The sequence below is a fragment of the Pongo abelii genome, chromosome 18 (assembly GCF_028885655.2).
Source record: "Pongo abelii isolate AG06213 chromosome 18, NHGRI_mPonAbe1-v2.0_pri, whole genome shotgun sequence".
Classification (NCBI taxonomy): Eukaryota; Metazoa; Chordata; class Mammalia; order Primates; family Hominidae; genus Pongo; species Pongo abelii.
The window spans coordinates 31,022,084-31,042,312 of NC_072003.2; the positions used below are offsets into that span (position 1 = coordinate 31,022,084).

Sequence of the window (20,229 nt, forward strand, 5' to 3'; positions counted from 1 at the left end):
GAGTGAACAGTTTTGGGGTGTGCTCTACTCAGCCTCCATGAGGGACTGAGCCCCAGTGGCCCACAGTGGTTACCTTCTTGTCCATACTCCCTTTAACGTCTTTCCTCCCTTCCTGGCATCCTTCTCCACTCTCCCACCATACTTGCTAAGATCACCTCCTAAAGAAACTGCTTGCACCTGAATCTTCATCTTGGGGTCTGCTTTGGAGAAACTCAAAATAAGACCTCTGCCATTCCTGGGGCACTGGATCGTTCGGCTCCACTCTGGACACTCTGATAATCTCCCAGTTTGACAACACATTTGGGCTTGTATCAAGCAGTTCATTTTGGCAACCACTTGCCTACTGTTGCATGATAATCCTGCTTGGTCCATGACTGAGCCCACATCATGGGCATGCCAACAGACCCAACCAAACCTGGCTAATCAGAGTAATTCATCCTTTGGCATGGTAATTTGTTTAGAAATGAGTCTATGAACATAGTTGGTCCAATTATAGTCCTTTTTGGACAAAACTCCAAGCAGACACTATTTTGGAAAGGAGCTCTCTCTACCTCTAGAATTTTAAATGAGCCTGGGCTACTTGTAGCCATCCTCTCCACATGGAGAGGGCCTGATGAGAATGATACTAACACAGAAGAAGGCAGAGTTTAGAGATGTAGATTCCTGATTGCATGATCACCTCTATGCAACTGTGCCTGAAGCCCAGCCTCTCCACTTTTCAATTACTGAACCAATAGATTTCCAGCACGATCCCCTTTTTTCCCTCCAGCTAATTTGATCAGGTTCTTGTCACTTACAAATAAAAAGATCTTTAATAATATGTAAATATTCATCTTTCTGACTTAGACCCTCTGCATTTTCAAACACAAAAATACTTGCCCTCTAAGCTATGAGCAAGAAACCAAGTCTGCCAGGCCAGGGAAACTGAACAGAAGGGGTTATGGGTGGGAGATTCTTTCAGCACAGGTGAAGGTGGCAGGGGTGACTGGTGGAATTAGGGTCCCAGCAAACTTGTCCTAAGATAATTTGTGGCCGTTTACAGGAAGAAGCATAAGACCAAAAGTCACCACAATAAGAGTAAGCTCCAAGAAAATGCCAAGGAATTAAGAAGTGTAACAGGAAGGAAGCCTTGCTTGGGGGAAGGTGTCATAATTGAACACAGAACTTAGATCTGAGCTTCCTGGCAGCCGATGGAAAAAGGCAAACTCAGTCAGCTCATGGCTCACATTTACTCCTAAAAGGCAGCACAGATGAGATTGTAAGGCAAATGGCTCTGCAAATTTGCTTTCCTGAGAAGCTACATGCTGCCTGGCTCCTGGCACTGGTACCAGGCCCAGGGGAGTTGCACTGTGCCTGCTCACAACCTAGTTCCTGAAGATGTGGGTATAGGCAGTGGAGTGAGGTTGGTATGCTTTGCCCCTCGGCCCCCAGGCCTCCAGGTCCCCAAACTCCTGTCCAAAACACACTGGTGGCACCCACCCCGCAGGCCATAGAAGAGTGTGCTCTTCAACTCGGTCCACACTCTTAAGATGGCACCTGAAATTCGGATTTCAAAGAGTTACCTTGTCTTTGGTAATCTGGGTTTTATTGTGAAATTTCATTTTCTCTTTAGGTAACAAAATAGACGCTTGCTGATTTCTCCATGAGGCTGATTATTTCTCGGAGATCGACAGATTTCTCTTTGTGCCAGTGCTGTTTTTCCTGAAAGCCCACAGTTAGCCGGACTGTGCAGGAATTTTCCAAACAACTTTCTCTTTCTTCCTTAGTGGATCAGCCTCAATTTTTGGAGGAGCTGGGGGAGGAACAGGTTTGCCCAGCCTGCTCACAGCCCTTTCTGGATCTAAGCCCCTGGCCACTGGGGAGCAAGAGGGTGGCAGAGCCCTGTCTTCCCCAACATCTCTCCCCAAGTCACAAGACTTGGGGGAGTGGGAACATGGGCAGCCAGAGCCATCCCTGGTCTCGAATTAGTCTTGCTCTGCTGGGAAAGCACTAGAAAGGCCGTGGTCCAGTTCAGGGCCACATTATGACTTTTATGGGCCCTGGGCACTTTTGCCATTGTAGACCTGTTCCTCCATAAAAGATGTATTAAGATTTACCTTTTATGACAGTAATGGTATAAAGACAAATATGACCCTGTCTAGATTCATTTTTATATCTTCATTATTATTATATTCTTTTTTTCTTCTGGTTTTAAAAGAAGTCAAAAGTAAACATTTCATGGGTCTCTAGAAGTATCATGAGCTCCAAGCTCTGTGCCCGCTGGACAAGGTGACCAAGGGAGCCAGAAGTCACCATCCCCAACTTCCCATTCCCCTGCCCCTCCCCCACCCTGTCCCTCAGCCCTGGGGGGCCACCTTCCTATATAACCCTCTGCTGCCAGCAACACTGAGTGGGCAGACAGACTTGACCTTTTTCTCCCTTCACTGAAGGGGCCCCTGGGCCCCTGGGCCCCAGGCTTGAAAATTGCCCACCCTTGATATCTTTTCAAATTGCCCCAGCCTCATTTTGCAAGTGCTGGACTCTGGGGCCAGATCTGTCCCTCAGTTTATTCAAAGGCAGCTAGGAATAATAATAATAACAATAATAACCTGAAGTCCTGGGTGCAAAGCCCTGCTCAGAGCACTTCACCATGGCAGACTCTAGGGTTCAATACATTACTAGCTATGTGGCTGCAGGCAAGTCAGTTTTCTGTAGAAAGAACATAATGCTATAGGAGGAGTAAAGAGATTAACACATGTGGCAGGCTTACCCCAGGGCCAGTGCATAGTAGCATCTGTTAAAGAAAAAAAAATGGTTTTTGAGAGACAGAGTCGTGTTCTGTTGTCTAGGCTGGAGTGCAGTGGCATGATCATAGCTCACAGCAGCCTTAACCTCCTGGGCTCAAGGATCCTCCTGTCTTGGCCTCCTGAGTAGCTGTGTATTAGTCCATTCTCACACTGCTAATAAAGACATACCCAAGACTGGGTAATTTATAAAGAAAAGGGGTTTAATTGATTCACAGTTTTGTATGGCTTGGGAGGCCTCAGGAAACTTACAATCATGGTGGAAGGGAAAGCAAACATGCCCTTCTTCACATGGCGGCAGGAGAGAGAATGAGTATTGAGCAAAGTAGGAAGCCCTTATGAAACCATCAGATCTCTTAAGAACTCACTCACTATCGTAAGAACAGCATGGGGGAAACTTCCCCCATGACTCAGTTACCTCTATCTGGTCCCGCCCTTAACATGAGGAGATTATTATAATTCAAGGTGAGATTTGGGTGGGGACACAGAGCTAAACCATATCAAGCTGGGACTGGACTACAGGCTCACACCACTATGCCCGGCTACTCTTTTTTCTTCATAAAGACAGGGTCTCACTATGTTGCCCAGGCTGATCTCAAACTCCTGGCCTCAAGTGATCTTCTGCCTTCAGCCTCCCAAAGTGCTGGGTTTACAGGCATGAGCCATCACACCCAACCTGTTAAAGAAAAACTTATCCAAACACTTTAGGTAAAAACGGTAAGGAGGACTTATTCAAGAGGGACCACTGCCGTGGGGGTTTGCAATAGTAGGGAGAGATTGGGCTCAACTCTGAACACAAGGACAAGTGGGGATTCATAGCCAAGGAGCAGGGTGGGGTTCACAGATGAAAATCACTATGAGGAAGCATCAGGGGTAAGGGGGTTCTGGCTAAACTGACTCAACAGGGTTTTGCTGAAGGCAGGCCAGGGAGACAACACAATCAGGGGTGAGGGAGGAGGAATTTGATCAGATATCAAGGGTGGGGGGGTTTTGATACATGGATCCAGCAGGATTCTTGCTAAAATGAGACTGAGTGGACCAAGGACAGAACCCAAGACTGGGGTCTAGTCAGAAGGAGGACTCAGAGGGGCCTGATTCAAACTGGGTCAAAGGAGAGAGCTTTTATCACATCTCAGTCAATTCTGGCTATTGTGATTAATCATAATGAGTGAATGAATTATAAATCAGTTGTCCTTTGGTATCCACAGGGGATTGGTTCTAGGACTCCCCGTGGATACTAAAATCCAAGGATGCTCAAGTCCCTGATATAATTTGGGGCCCACGCCTGTAATCTCAGCACTTTGGGAGGCCGAGGAGGGAGGATTGCTTCAGGACAGGTGTTGAAGGCCAGCCTGGGCCAATATAGCAAGACCTCATCTTCACAAAAAAATTAAAAATTAAAAAATTAGCTGGGCATGATGTCACGCACCTGTAGTCCCAGCTAGTCAGGAGGCTGGGGTGGGAGGATCACTTGAGCCCAGGAGGCCGAGGCTGCAGTGAGCTGTGATTGTGCCACTACACTCCAGCCTGGGCAACAGAGAAAGACCCTGTCTTTAAAAATAATAATAAATTTTTTAACTTTTAGAAAATGGCTTAATATTTGCATCTAACCTACATGCATCCTCCTGTATACTTTAAATCATCTCTAGATTACTTGTAAAATCTAATACAATGTAAATGATATGTAAATAGTTGTTGTATTGTTATTAAATTTGTATTATTTTATTTATTATTTTTATTGTATTATTATTTTATGTATTTTTATTGTATTTATTGTTGTATTGTTATTTTTTAATTGCTTTTTTTTTTTCCCCAAATGGTTTCCCTCTGGGTTGATGGAATCCACAGATGCGGAACCCATGGCTGCAGAGGGCTGACTGTAATTGGTTAGAGGAAGGGCTGCCCCAGTCTCTGCTTTCTCTACCAAGGCACTGACCTTGGGCTGAGCTGGTCCAGCAGACGTCAGAGCCCAGCCTCTCCCCAGATGGACCTGGCTGCTGGCTTCTGCCCAAGCCTGCCTGCCAGCTCTTCCTAGACAGAAAGCAGCACTTTCCCTCCCACAGGAGCAGAGCACAAGCCCTGTCCACCTCCTCCAAGCCCCTCACCACCCCTTGCCCTGTTTCCAAGGGGCTCCCTAAAGACCAGCTTCCCGTGTCTTCCTGGCCAGACGCCCAGCTCTCAGCAGCAACCTCAAAGTTTATCTCCTCATATTGTGTCTCTCCTGTTTATCTTCTCCCGGGCATGAATACAAAATCCTTTCTCTCCACCACTTGCTACCTCAGTCTTATTCCATCATCTGGATGCTACATACTTCTCAGTTACTGTTTTCTGAAGACTTAAAATCTTCATCCTTCCACCTGGTCACTCCTGCAGTGTGAGTCTGTGAAAAGAGCACAGGGCTTTGAAGCCAACTGGAGCTGGGTTTAATCCCAGCTCTGCAATGACTAGCTGCATGACCTTGGGCAAGTCAATTAACCTCCCTGAGCCTGGACTGTTTATCTGCCTGGAATTATGGAGACAATCTTATTTGCTTTCACAGTGGGTCTCCCCACTAGGAGGAAACCTGGTTTGGTTTATTTGTTTTCTTGAGGGGTAGAAACTTTGAGAAGCCCTTGGAGGTAGAGGAGAGTCCCCCACCTCCTGCCCCATGAGGAGACTGCTTGCAAGAACTGGTGGTGGCTGCCTGAGGCCAACGACAAACTTTTGTTGTGTGGCTGGAGTGAGCAGGTTGGGGGAAGAGCTGCATGCTTGGAAAAATGGAGATTTTTTCATGCTTGGTGCAGGGGAAGAAAAGGAGAGATGAACCCTCTGATGAAGGAGAGGGGACTGGATGCCTGCCCCCCGAGACATCATGCCCAAACTGTCTGAAACAGACTGATCATCTCCCCTCCAGCCCCTTCCACTTCTTCCCCATCTTGGTTAGACCACTGCTCACCCTATTCCAAGCCAAAGGACAGCCGAGGGATCTCCCAGGTCAGGGGCCCTCTGACCATCTGACCCCTTCTCAGAATAATGTTTTCCACTAGATAAAATGAAATACATAGTACAGAAGAAATCAATTACATTGAAACACAGTTAGCAATATATTCAAACAAATTGTTGTATAGGAATTTATGTGCCATTTTGTTAACATATGAAATGAGATTCAGTGGAAACTTTAATAAGTATCATACTTTTATTTTTTTTTTTTTTGAGATGGAGTCTTGCTCTGTCACCCAGGCTGGAGTGCAGTGGTGTGATCTCGGCTCACTGCAACCTCCACCACCTGGGTTCAAGCGATTCTCCTGCCTCAGCCTCCTAAGTAGCTGGGATTACAGGTGTGCGCCACCATGCTCAGCTAATTTTTGTATTTTTAGTAGAAACTGGATTTCACCATGTTAGTCAGGCTGGTCTCGAACTCCTGACCTCGTGATCCACCCTCCTCGGCCTCCCAAAGTGCTGGGATTACAGGCATGAGCAACCGCACCCGGCCAAGTATCATGCTTTTGAAGGAGTGCATTTTGAGATAGCTGCAGCTGTGGTGAGATTTCATGAAAAGTACAGATTACTATTGGTGACTATGTCATGGGTCTCATCCCCACTACTGTGATTTGTTGGAGGAAATGCTAAATGACAGTTAATTTTATGTTAGAAAAATAAAGATGTTATTTCCCCAAAATGGGTTCATGGACCTCCTGAATTCTGTGCACTCCAAGCTAGAAACCCTTGACCTTGACTCTATTTTCCCCTAACCACCCACTCCCACCTGCCTCTCCTAACCAGTCCCCAAGCCCCGCTGACTTTACCTCCTGCATGGTGGACTTGTCCCTGTCCTCACCCATTCTTCACTTGGGCCTTGTTGCTTTGCATCAGTATGACTCCCGCAGCCTCCTGACTGGCCTCCCCACCTCCATTCTTGCTCCACTTCATCTGTGCTCCAACCTGAACCCAGAGAGATCATCCCTGATATGGTTTGGCTGTGTCCCCACCCAAATCTCATCTTGAACTGTAGTTCCCATAATTCCCACGTGTCATGGGAGGGACCCAGTGGGAGGTAATTGAGTCATGGGGGCGGGTCTTTCTCATGCTGTTCTCCTGATAGTGAGTCTCACGAGAACTGACGGTTTTATGAAGAGCAGATCCCCTGCACACGCTCTCTTGCCTGCCACCACGTAAGACATGACTTTGCTCATTTGCCTTCCACCATGATTGTGAGACCTCCCTAGCCATGTGGATCTGTGAGTCCATTAAACTTCTCTCTTTATAAATTACCCAGTCTCGGGTATGTCTTTACTAGCAGCATGAGAATGGACTAATACAATCCCCAAAGGCAAACCTGACCATGTTGCCCCTTGCTCCACACTCTTCAGTGGCTCCCTATTGCCTATATGGTAAAATCCAAAGACCTCTATAAAGCACTGAGACCCTCACAAAGCTCTCCAGCTTCATCTCTCAACATTCCTCCTCTCCCTACTCCCAGTCTTCCCACCATTCTGAGCTATGTGAAGTTCCCAGAATATGCCGCATCATCAGGCCTTTGCTTACGCTGTCCACTCCACCTGGAATGCCTTCCTCAAGTTGTCCACCAAGCAGACTCTTACTTATTTTCCAAGTCTCACTCAAACGTTGCCTTCCCCATGCCCACCCCACTCATCCCCACCCCCGGGGCAAATGTGGGTGCCCCTCCTGCAGAGCTGTTAACACACCCAGTCCATAGAGGTCAACACACCATGTTAGAATCGTCTGATGAACACGTCTCTCCACAAGATTACGAACTTGGCCAGGCGTGGTGGCTCACGCCTGTCATCCCAGTGCTATGAGAGGCTGAAACAGGAGGATTACTTGAGCCCAGGAGTTGGAGACTAGCCTGGGCAACATAGCAAGACCCTATCTCTACAAAAAAAAATTTTTTTTAATTAGCTGGGCATGGTTGGGGGGACAGGGGTTGCCTATAATCCCAGCTACTCAGGAGACTGAGATGGGAGTATTGCTTGAGCCCTGAAGGTCAAGGCTGCAATGAGCCATGATTACACCATTGCTCTCCAGCCTAGGCAACAAAGCAAGACCCTATCTCAAAAAAAAAAAAAAATAATAATAATAATAATAGAGAGAGAGAACAGCTTCATGAGGGCAAGGATCGAGTCTTTTTCCTTCAACTCCTCCAAACAAGCACAGTGTCCAGTTAGGCCTTCGGTGAATGTTGGTTGAGTAAATAAATAAAAGATGGAGGGGAAAAAAAAAGAATAAGCTCTCCGTCCTTGGACAGCTGGGGATGGGGTGCATGGGGATGGGGTGCATGGAGGCCAAATCCCACATTGTCTGTGTGTTGTGACAATTGTTCTATTTTTCTTCTTTTCTTTACAGTGATGATTGGATTTCCCACATCCTGGGGATGACAGATTGGCACATTTTGATCTATGGCGTGTGCTCTAATTTCTTGAATGCAGCTCTATTCTTTGAAAGATTCCTCTGTCAAATGTACATACCTCAATTAGGAGAGATTTCTTCCCGTACCAAGAGGCTCATCATTTTGGTTTCATTAAATAGAGAGTTCTTCCAACGCATGAAGAATAGGATTAAATTTATAGAAATTCAATTTACACTCAACTTTTTAGGAACAAATGTCTTACACAGCCAAGCCACTGCTTTGTCTGCCAGGCCTCCTGATGTTTTAGTTTATAGGCTTCCTTTATTCCCTTCCTGCGTAATCCCAGCTTAACCCCTGATGACCTGGATCCACTGCGGCGACCCTGGGCACCTGCCCACCAAATCTAAGTGTTTGCTTGGAATCATCTGTCTCCATCTTCCTGAGTCCTATGATGCAGTTGACTGCCCCATTCTTCCTGAAACCCTCAAAATCCGTGGCTCTGTAGCCTTTCCCCACAATCCCTGCCCAACACACACTTGCCCTTGAGCTTCCGGATGTGTTTGATCATTCGACTTCCAATGCAGCATCTCCACGTGGAGTTCTCAAAGCCAGATGAGCTCAGGAAGAGGAGCGATGTGCCCTCCACCCCAAAGTGGCTTCTCTTTTATAACCCAGGGAAAGGCGGCACAGTCAGCCTATTCTGCACAACCACCTCCCTCCCTGACGCTGCAAATCCAATCCATCACAGACCATGTGGCACTGATCTCCTGAAGACATCTCAAATTCACCTGCCTCTCCCTCACACACATGTTATGCTCCTTGAGGTCTGGGATTGCCTGCTTTTGTTCATTACTATAACCTTAGTACCTGGTCCTGTGCTTGGCACGTATTAGATGCTCAGTCAATATGCATTGGTCATTTTTTACAAATGATAAAACTCAGGCTCGCAGAAGAGAAGCGATTTGTCCAATGCCTCCCAGTTGGTACAACCAGGGCTTACTCCAAGGGCAGCACCCTTTCTCGCCTCTGCTCTGAGAGGCCACGGGACCGGCCATGCCTTACCTGAGAGCACCGTGAAGACAGCCGCGAAGGCATTGAGCTTGAGCCCGTCGATGACATTGCTGGAGTGGAAGAGTTCGAGACACATGAGGCTGAAGCCAACCACCAGCAGCAGAATGTACAGCACCTCGGAGACCACAGACAGCCACAGGACCCCTGTCCAACAGAGGCAGAGAGGCCGTGAGATAAGGGGCCACCCAAGATGGACTCACCCTGTGCCTATTCCTTCCACAACAGCAGAGGGTACCGAGTCATTTTAGAATAGACCCTGGTTCTGGGGGAGGTCGTGATTGATGATGGAAGGCTGTCACGGCTGTCTCATCCTTGTCTGCAGGGGCCAGCTCAGGGACCAAAGCTTAAGTCAGCATTCTCTGGATGCCCATTACTGGGGAAGAACTTTTATCCTGTGGCTGGACCAAGGGCTACCTTTCTTTCTCATGGATTAGATGATCACCACTGAGAGCCAGACTGCCGCCACCAGTTTAGGGTGAAGCTGACACTGTAGACGCAGAGAAGAGTGATGGAACAATGGCCTCATCAGACCAATCAACAGCCCTGGGAGCTGCCCTGTTCTGGGCTTCATGAGATAAATTGCTGTATTGTTAGGCCAGTTAGTGCGAGGTTCTGTGTTACCTCCAACTATACATTTTGTTTTGTTCTTTTTTGTTTGTTTGTTTTTGTGGGGTTTTTTTGAGAAAGGGTCTCCCTCTGTCACCCAGGCTGGAGTGCAGTGGTGCAATAATGGTTCACTGCAGCCTCAAACTCCTGGGCTCAAGCCGTCCTACCACCTCAGCCTCCCAAGTAGATGGAAATACGGGAGTGCGCCACCACACCCAGCTAAATTTTTATTTTTTATAGAGATGGAGTCTCGCCATATTACCCAGGCTGTTCTCAAACTCCTGAGCTCAAGCTATTTGCCTGCCTCAGCCTCCTTCAGTGCTGGGATTACAGGCATGAGCCACCACACCTGGCCACCTGTAGCTCTAAGTATGCCACCTCACACACACAGCAGGCTTGCCCTCAAGGTACACCTACAATTTTATCTGCCCTGTATCCTACTCCACATTTTTTCTAGAACCCACCAGTGATACTTCCACACTTCAACCTTGTGGTTCTCCCAGTCAGCCATGTTCTGGTGAGGTCCTGCCCTCCTGGCATAGCTGATTGGTCCAGTATGATCATCTGACTTATAATTGACCAATCAAAGTCTTCCTCTAGGAACCTGCCCTTAGAACCGCTGAAGTAGACCAGGAAAGAGCAATTCGGATGAGAGTCTGAGCATTCTGACCACGTGAGCACCTGGTTCTACCTGTTCCTGAAGGCCACCTGCACTCCTGTCCTTCCAGTAGTTTGGCAGTTCAAACGTTCTTTGTATTCCCTGAGATAGCACAGCTCCCTTTTCCTACAAATTGGTCCAAATTGGATTACCATCATTTGCCATCTAGTTTAGGGACATCTGCTGTTTTTCCTACCCATATTATAATGATTCCTGCATACTTTTTACTAGGAGAGCCTCTTTCTTCTCTGTCTACATGGTTTCTTTGCAGCTGACCCACATCTGGGCTCCATGCTGGGGCACATGACTCAGGTCTAGCCAGTCAGAGTGCCATGTCCCTCCAACTCCAGTCATTGGTTCAGGAGTGAACTTCTCTATGCCTCAGTTCCTTCATCTGTAACATGGGGGTAATGGCCAGGTACGGTGGTTCATGCCTGTAATCCCAGCATTTTGGCAGGCTAAGGCAGATGGATCACTTGAGGTCAGGAGTTCGAGACCAGCCTGGCCAACATGGTAAAACCCCGTCTCTACTAAAAATACAAAAATTAGCCAGGCATGGTGGCATGCACCTGTAATACCAGCTACTCGGGAGGCTGAGGCAGGAGAATCACTTGAACACCGGAGGCGGAGGTTGCAGTGAGCCGAGATAGCACCACTACACTCCAGTCAAGGCAACAGAGCGAGACTCCATCTCAAAAAATAAAAAAATAAAATGGGGTAATAATGCCTGTCTTGCAGTGTTGTGGTGATGTGAGGATTCAGTTGCGCAGCAATGTAAGGAGCTTATGAATAGCACATAGTAAGAGCTGGAGTCATTTGTACTATTACAATTTTTTTAGAAGAACATAATGAGGATGTATCCAATGGGGACTGGAAATAACAGCCCAGGGGCTCTTGATGAGGTCAAGGTTAGAGATAGAGTCAACAGGGAGAAATGAAATTGTGAGGGTACATATGATTTCTGAAAGAAGAAGTAGCAAATAGAAGATGGAACTAGGAACACGTCCCCATGGCTTGCCTTCCAGGTCACACTAGTCATGTGGTCCCCCAAGACCCACGTTTTAGAGAAAAAACTACGGACCAGGCATGGGCAGTCAGACATGGACCCATGACCCAAGTCTATTCAATGAGACTCAACCTCAGGACTTTTGCAGGAACTACTGGGAAAGAGAAGCACTCTCTCTCTTTTCTTTTCTTTTCTCTTCTCTTCTCTTCTTTCTTTCTTTCCTTTTTCCTTCCTTTCTTTCTTTTTCTTTCTCTCTTTCTTTTTCTTTCTGAGACAGGGTCTCACTCTGTCACCCAGGCTGCAGCACAATGGTGTGATCATAGCTCACTGCAACCTCCACCTCCTGGGCTCAAGCGATCCTCCCACCTTAGCCTCCTGAGTAGCTAGGACTACAGGCATGAACCACCATGACCAGCTTATTTTTATATTTTTTGCAGAGAGGGGGTTTCACCATGTTGCGCCGGCTGGTCTCGAACTCCTAAGCTCAAGTGATCATCCTCTCTCAGCCTCCCAAAGTGGTGGGACTACAGGCATGTGCCACCACGCCCAGCCCTAGAAGCCTTCTATTTCTACCAGGTTTGAGGCTAGAAGGATGTAAAGATGGAATTGACTGAATCACCAGACGGCAAGAGCCTTCCTGAGAGTGAACCCAGTGCCAAGGGAGGCAGAACCAAGAGATGGAGGAAGATTGCATCCTGATGACATTGTTTGAGCCCCTAGATCCAGCCATGCCTGAGGCTGCCTGTCCTTTGTTCTTTCAATCACATGAACCAATTAATTCTCTGTCTTTGCCCATGTCAGTTTGAGGAGAATTTCCATCACAACCAGAAGTCCTTATCTTCAGTTTTTCTTGTCAAACACATCCTTTTCTAGCTCTCTGCCTTTACACAAGTTGTTCTTTCCATCTGGAATGTCCCGGGGACATCCAAGAAATATTATTTATCAAATAAAACAAATGAACAGTAAATTCTGAGTCCCTACCTGCTCCCTGACGAAGAACCCAGATGCTGAAACACCCACTATCATTCCTAGCGCAACAGCCCTTTTAGAGTTTCAGAAAACTTTTCTTTTCCTCTTCTTCCCTTTTTTTCTTTTCTTTTCTTTTCTTTTCTTTTTTTTCTCCCCCCTACCAAAATATCACATCTCCTGGGCAATTCCTTGGATTGTTGTAAGAGAATAATGTGCTCTTGGCAGCCTGGATGTTGTTAAAACACCTCCTGGCACCGCACACTCACAGCCTCCGAGCCCTTCGTTGGCCCAAGGCCCACCAGGCAGCGGGGAGCGAAGCAGGAAATTCAGAGAGCGCTGAGCCTGCAGGAAGGTGGCCGCCCCCAGGAGGTTTCATTCCCAACCCAACAGTCTTTACCTCGGAGCTGCTGATGCTCCTATCGCTGGGTTTCCAGCCCCTGTTGGTGCTGGCAGGGACTGCCCCTCATCATGGCGCTGCTCACTGACTCAGCTGCCTCTCCCGCGCAGCCCCCACACCCCAGGGAGTGCGTTCAACCCTGCCCACATGGGCCCCGGGCCAGGACGCTTCCCCCGCACCTCCCCTCACAGCAGGGCCCAGCTCTGCTCTTTCAGAAGTGATGGGAGATGGGCCAGAGCTTGGAGGTGGGGATGCTCCGGAAGTAACTTAACCATGGGGAAACAGGTACGGGTACCCCGATGTCTGGTGGGGTTGTGGTGCTTCATTTATTTATTTATTTTTATTTATTTATTTATTTATTTATTTAAGACAGACTCTCACTCTGTCACCCAGGCTGGAGTGCAGTGGCACCATCTCAGCTCACTGCAACCTCCATCTCCCAGGTTAAAGCAATTCTCCTGCGTCAGCCTCCCGAGTAGCTGGGATTGCAGGCACCCACCACCGTGCCCGGCTAATTTTTGTATTTTTAGTAGAGATTGAGTTTCACCATGTTGGCCAGGCTTGTCTCAAACTCCTGACCTCAAATGATCCACCCACCTTGGCCTTCCAAAGTGCTGGGATTACAGGCCTGAGCTGCACCCAGCTGGCTTGTGCTTAGATAGATATAGATATAGATATAGATATAGATATAGATATAGATATAGATATAGATATAGATTAGATATAGATACAGATATAGATACAGATATAGATATATAGATTTTTTTTTTTTTGAGACAGGATCTTGCTCTTTGTCCAGGCTGGAGTGCAGTGGCGTGATCATAGTTCACTGCAGCCACTAACTCCTGGGCTCAGGCCATCCTCCTGCCTCAGCCTCCGTAGTAGTTGTAACTAAAGGTAAGTGCCACCATGGCCAGCTAATTTTTTTATTTTTTATTTTTGCAGAGACAGGGTCTCACTATGTTGCTCAGGCTGGTCTCGAACTCTCAGCCTCAAGTGATCCTCCTGCTTCGGCCTCCCAAAGTGCTGAAATTATAGGTGTGCCCGGCCGAGTTGTGCTTTTCCAGCTAGATTGCTAGATTTATTTCGTTATCTTCTTACTGGTCTCGGGAGCATCCGTCTGCAAGTTTCAGCCCACTCCAGCCAAGGAAATTAATAACAATAACGATTGTTCTTGTTGTTATAATTGTCACAATAAGGGCTGACACTTATGAGGTCTTTATTGTGTGCCAAGTCAAAAAGGAGGATGTTGGTGTCCCGAATCTCCTAGGCTCTCTTTTTAGAGTTTCTGTCTTTGGAGGATTGTCTTTGGGCAACCGCAGCCCATTTTTTCTATCTTTGTTCAGAAAATGGGAACTTACATTTCCCTCTTAGCCGCCATCAATGCATGACTGACCAGCAGGGTCCTGCCCTGTGGCTCTGGCTAAGACAACTCTGAGCTGTGACCCACACTACAAAGCCCCCATGGGGTCAGACTGGCCTGACACCATCCCTTGCTTTCCGTTCTCCTTTCCCTGTCCTGCAGCTTCAATTCCCTTACCAGTCTCCCCAGGGAGCATTTTCTTCACCAATGACTTTGCACCCAAATCCTCATCTTATGCTGCGCCTCTAGATAATCTGATCTTAGACACAAAAATTTATGTGGATTATATCCCCAAATCTTCCTAACAGCCTGCGGGGTGGCATTGTATCACCCGTTTTGCAGACAAGAAAACTCAGCTTCCGAGGGATTAAGCAACTGCTCTATACACCTAGATAGTAGCATAGTCTGGATTCAAACTCACGCCTCTCTGACTCCAGGAACCATGGTCAGCAAGGAGGCTGTCATCAGGACAGAGTAGCCACTTGGAAACCATATTCTCCCGCTCTTAGCAGGTTGCTGCAGCCGGTGTGGCTGTGGGGCGTAGGATTCCCTAGTCAAGGCTCTCATTCAAGATATTCTCCGGAGTCCCAAGCAGTTCTGGAACCAGGTGTCCAGAAGAGGATGGCTGCTGAGTGGGATGGAATGGCCCTTCGGTTCTCAGGGATCCTGTACCAGCCAGCCACCAGGCATGATGGGGACGGAGGCCACAGGGTAGAGAAGGCAATCTGGAGGATTCTTGGAAGCCAGGTTGGGGAAGCTGGACTTGACCTGCGTTCAGGGGCAGGTGAGGGGCTTAGCCAGGGAACCCTGTATGCTGAGAGGAGAGTGAAGAATGGATGGACAGGATGGAAAGAGTTCCTGGAGGCTTCTGCTGCACTCCATGCAAGAGATGATGGTGGCCTGGACTGTGGCCACAATGGGAATGAGGACAAGTAGATAAACTGATAACCCCTGAGGGGTGGACTCAGTGGGCTGTGCACCTATGAACCTAATGGCAAAGGAGAGGGAGGAGGCCACACTGGTGCCATGTTCCTGGCTTGGACACGTGAGCAGATGATGGCATTCCTCACTGAGCATGGAACAGTGCTAAGGCAGGAGGACAATGACATGCAGAGCCTACATGAGCCGTGGAACATCCAGCAGGGATGTCCATAAGCTGGAGCTCAGACAGGTGGGGGGCACTGGCAAGACTCAGCACTCCCTGTGTATCTGCTGTGATTGTCAGAAGGTAGTTGGAGCCAACAGGATGCCTCTGAACCCATGTGGGAGGTGGGATTCCAGGGCACATCAATACTTAAGGGGAGGGAGCAGTGGCAGGGGGCTGTGAAAGTGCGGCAGACACAGCCGGTGCGGTGCCCCCAGCCTGCCCACGGCCCTTGGAGGCACATTTCCACCTACTGGCACATGTGTCTGTCTGCCTGGGGGCTTGCCCTGGCCACCAGAGCCCACCTCCACCCAGCTTTGAGACAGGCTGGACCTGCCGGGGGACATACACCAATCTGCCCCCATCCCCAGCAGCAGCCCTCCCCCAGTGCCAAGTGTGAGCTGGTGAGTAAGTCCCAGGAGCTGGGTGCCACTGGGGGCTGTGAGCTACACATTCCTGTTTCCCACCAGGGGACGAGTGCTTTAAGGTGGTGTTGAGTCACAACGTTAAACTGTCAGAACCAAAGAGTGAAAAAGTGATTCTCTTTCCCCTGATTTTTAACATTCTAATTACCTTAATCAAAAGAATCTCTGTGTGGTGCTAATAGGTCCTTAACACCTTTCTAACACTTGTCAATTTTTTAAAGCAAAGACAAGGCTGGTCTCAGGCTCAGAATCTTCCATAGTTTCTAGCCATATTGAGTAACTTTTTTTATTATTTGTTATTATTAATTATTTATTTTTGAGACAAAGTCTTGCTTTATCACCCAGGCTGGAGTGCCTTGTGCAGTGGCTGGATCATGGCTTACTGCAGCCTTAACCTCCTGGGCTCAGCGATCCTACCGCTTCAGCTTCCCAAGTAGCTGGAACTACGGGCACTCACCACCACAACCCACTAATTTTTAATTGTTTTGTAGAGACAGGGTCTCACTATGTTGCTCAGGCTGGTCTGAAACTCCTGGGCTCGAGCGATCCTCCTGCCTCAGCCTCCCAAAGCACTGGAATTACAAGCGTGAGCCACCGTGCCTGGCCTCAGATTCTCTTAACCCTTCCCACTCCTCTGTAAGGAGTTCTTTCATTAAAGTGTCTCCACTTGAACTATTTGGGGGATTCTGTTTTCTGCAGGGACCCTCAGTGACAGATCTTTTTGTTTGTTTTTCTATGCAAGGGACTCTGATTTCCAGTGAGAGTGGTGATCTAAACCAGTGGTCTCAGCACACACTGAGTGCCCCACCAGCACCACCAGGCTCACCTGGGCACTTGTGGTGCAAATTCTCCGGCCCCAGCCCAGACCTGTGGAATCAGAAACTCTGAGAGTAGGACTCATTCTGTGTTTGAATGGGCCCTACGGGTGATGTTGATATGCAGTCCAATTTGAGAACCAGGAATCTAAAGTCCCATTTTTAAATGTACATGTAAAAACTGAGTCCAAATGCAGTGGCTCAAGCCTCTAATCCCAGCGCTTTGAGAGGCCGAGGTGGGAGGATCACTTGAGCCCAGGAGTTCGAGACCAGCCTGGGCAATATAGCAAGACCTCATCTCTACAAAAATTTTAAAAATTAGCCAGGCATGGTGGCGCGTGCCTGTAGCCCCAGCTACTTAGGAGGTTGAGATGGGAGGGATCACTGGAGCCCAGGAGGTTGCGGCTGCAATTAGCTATGATCCTGTCGCTGCACGCTAGCCTGGACAACAGAAGCGAGACCCAGTCTCAAAAATAAAAAAAAATGAGTCACCTTGGCCAGGCTTGGTGGCTCACGCCTGTAATCCCAGCACTTTGGGAGGCCGAGGCAGGCAGATCACCTGAGGTCAGGAGTTTGAGACAAGCCTGGTCAACATGGTGAAACCCCGTCTCTACTAAAAATACAGAAATTAGCCAGGTGTGGTGGTGTGTACCTGTGATCCCAGCTACTCGGGAGGCTGTGGCAGGAGAGTCGCTTGAACCCGGGAGGTGGAGGGTGCAGTGAGCTGAGATCGCGCCATTGCACTCCAGCCTGAGTGACAGAGGGAGACTCAGTCTCAAAAAAAAAAAAAAAAAGTCACCTTAAGGAAAAACTAAGTCAATGCTAGAAAAGAAAAGTAGGTGTTGGCTTCAGGCAAATAAAAGGTGGTATGGGAATAATTAAACAATCGGGAACCAATGCAGAATGCCTGGCCTGTGATGAACGCTCACTTTTCTTCTTAGTGCTGTGGAATGCAAGCTCCCGGAAGGACAGGAAGTCAGAACAGACAGTCTCTCAGCAGGCCCGGCAGAGCCTCACCTTAGTGATGCCAGGAAAGGTTCCATAATGGTGGGGATGATTGTCCCAAGTCTCGAAAACTTGCACTAATGGTTCAATTTGCGGCAGAGAACAGGTGACCTCCAGGGGGCAGAAGGAACGAAATGATTTCTCATCAGGTGCGGGGCCAGGAGGTGACAGCTGATTCTGTTAGCTGCACTTTTTGCCTTTTTAAAAAACAGCTTTGTGATGCCAACTCTGACCCTTCATTGCTGGGATTGATGGGTTTACAGGAATGACTTCCCATTCGCCCTGGGTCCGTCCCTTGCTGAGAGAGCTTCCAGGGCCAGATCCTTGATTGAGTGAAAAAACATGGGTGGGAACCGTGTCTCAGCTGTGTGACATTGAGTTGTCCTCTGTCCGTAGGGTTCCTCATTCCTAAAATGGGCATAATTGACTTGTTGCACGCAGTAAATGAGACAATACCTGTAAATCACACAAGCCTGACATTTGGAAAGAGTTGAAGAAAGTTAAGTATGACTATTTATTGCTAATAAGTGTCATTATTCACAATTATAATAATTTTTCCTCTTCCTTTTTATTTTTTTAGAGACAAGGTCTCAGTTTGTCACCCAGGCTGCAGTGCAGTGGCACAATCAAGGCTCACTGCAGCTTCAACCCAGGCTCAAGAGATTCTTCTGTCTCAGCCTCCCAAGTAGCTGGGACTACAGACATGCACCACTATGCCCACCTAATTTTTTATTTTCATTTTTTATTAAGACACAGGGTCTCACTCTGTCTCCCAGGCTAGAGTGAAGTGGCACAATCATGACTCACTGCAGCCTTGAACTCCTGGGCTCAAGCAATCCTCCCACTTCAGCCTCCCAAGTAGCTGGAACTACAAGCATGCACCACTACATGCAGCTAATTTTCTTATTTTTTCTAGAGACAAGGTCGCACCCTGTTGCCCAGGCTGGTCTTAAACTCCTGGCTTCAAGTGATCCTCCAGCCCTGGTTTCCCAAAGTGCAGGGATTATGGGCATGAACCACCATCCTTGGCCAGCAATTGTAATAAGTAATAAGCAATTGTAATTGTAATAAGAGGTGGTAAGGCACCGAGAAAGATTGAGGACCTGGACCAGGTGACCTTAGCTCCATCAATAACTAGATGTGAGACTGGGAAAAGGATACATTGCCATTGAACCTCAGTCTTCTCATCTGCAAATCAGGCATACATGAAGCAGCCAGCCCATGGACTGTTGTGAGGATTAAGTGACTTAATTAATGAGTAAGTGCTTAGGACAACACCTGTCCTGTCTAAAGTGCCCATTAGCTGTTACCGTTGTTGTTATTCCTAAAGTGAAGTAGCCAAGGAGGATTAGGAAGCCTGGAACAAGTGCATTATCAGCCACTGGACAAATAAAACCTTTATGGGTATCAGCGGGGAATTGTTGCAAAGTCATATGAAGTCTCAAGACACAATGGCCTTTCAAGAGAAAACATTTTTTTCTCAAAAAATCCATCAGTTTAATACATCAAATCAATAAGGCACGGCGCAGTGGCCGCTGGCTGTGAGATCGGTGACAGGCCCCCTGATACCGAGCATGTTGAATCATGTAGATGATGTAGACTGGGACCTCGGGGGCTGGCAACGTCTCTGTGGCAGCTGCTGTTTGCAAAATGTCAATATGGGAAGCTCAGAGGCAGAGATGTACCAGCGCTGGGAGGAAAAGGCCAGAGGCCATGGAGAGCTGTAGGGAGGGACTTCGGGGATCACTGAGCCCCCAGCCCTTGTTCTACAGATGAGAAGTCTCAGATGCAAAAAGGAGCCAGGACTTTCCTAGGTCACAGAGTAAGTCAGGAGCAGAGTCGGGTGGGAGGCACTCTTTCCACCTCCCAGGCTGTTTCCTGTTGTGTGCCTGGGGGCAAGGTTGGCTCTATCAGAGGCATGAGGATTGAGGTTTGAGGGGGAAAGGGCTGTCTGGAAGACAGAACTACAGTGAGACCAACAGATGGTGGCTCCACCGTACGTCAGCAGCCCCGAGTTCAAACCCTGATGCTACAAACCTCGGGAAGGTCCCTTTGCTGCTGTGAGCCTCAGTTTCCCTCTCGGCAGAGTGAGTAGATTCTCAAACAAGCTGCCAACAGGCTGAATCCAGCCCACAGAAATGTCTTGTTTGGCCCACACAGTATTTTAAAAATATCTGAATTCATTATCAACATTTAAAAATAGGAGGCTTCACATTAAAAAAAAAATCCAGATTTCTGGATTCATTTGCAAAATGGGCAAATGCACAATACTGGACCTGCATCATCACGTGATGATGACTGTGGGGCTGAGCTGGGACTGCCCTCCTCAGACAAGGGACACGGATCCCACCTGGTGCCCCTCAACCCTTCATGGGTCTTGCCAGGCTCTCAAGAGCATTTGAGTTTCCAGCCTTGTCTCCCTATATGACGAAATCTAAGTCATTTCTATCTCCGATACTGCAACCGTGCAACATTTTAAGACCCTGTATGGACCCCTGATATCTACAGATAGGGGTAAAATACCCTCCAAACCCTCAGTTATCCAGCTTTCCCAGGGTCCAGGGTTCTAACAAACACCACACCGTCCCATAACTCAATTTTCAGAGTTAGAGGAAAAGGAAAGACATTCAGCTCAGACAC

At 48.0% G+C, this 20,229-nt stretch overlaps 1 protein-coding gene across 2 annotated transcripts in view; it reads right to left on the bottom strand.

Moving 5' to 3' along the window:
* The window catches only part of GSG1L (GSG1 like), a 272,892-nt gene that overhangs the window by 85,424 nt on the left and 167,239 nt on the right, over positions 1-20,229 (bottom strand). For both annotated transcript variants that reach the window (XM_024233794.3, XM_002826267.6), the window contains exon 3: positions 9,193-9,345. In XM_024233794.3, the coding sequence (XP_024089562.1) occupies positions 9,193-9,345 (153 nt within the window). The remainder of the gene's footprint in view (positions 1-9,192; positions 9,346-20,229) is intronic.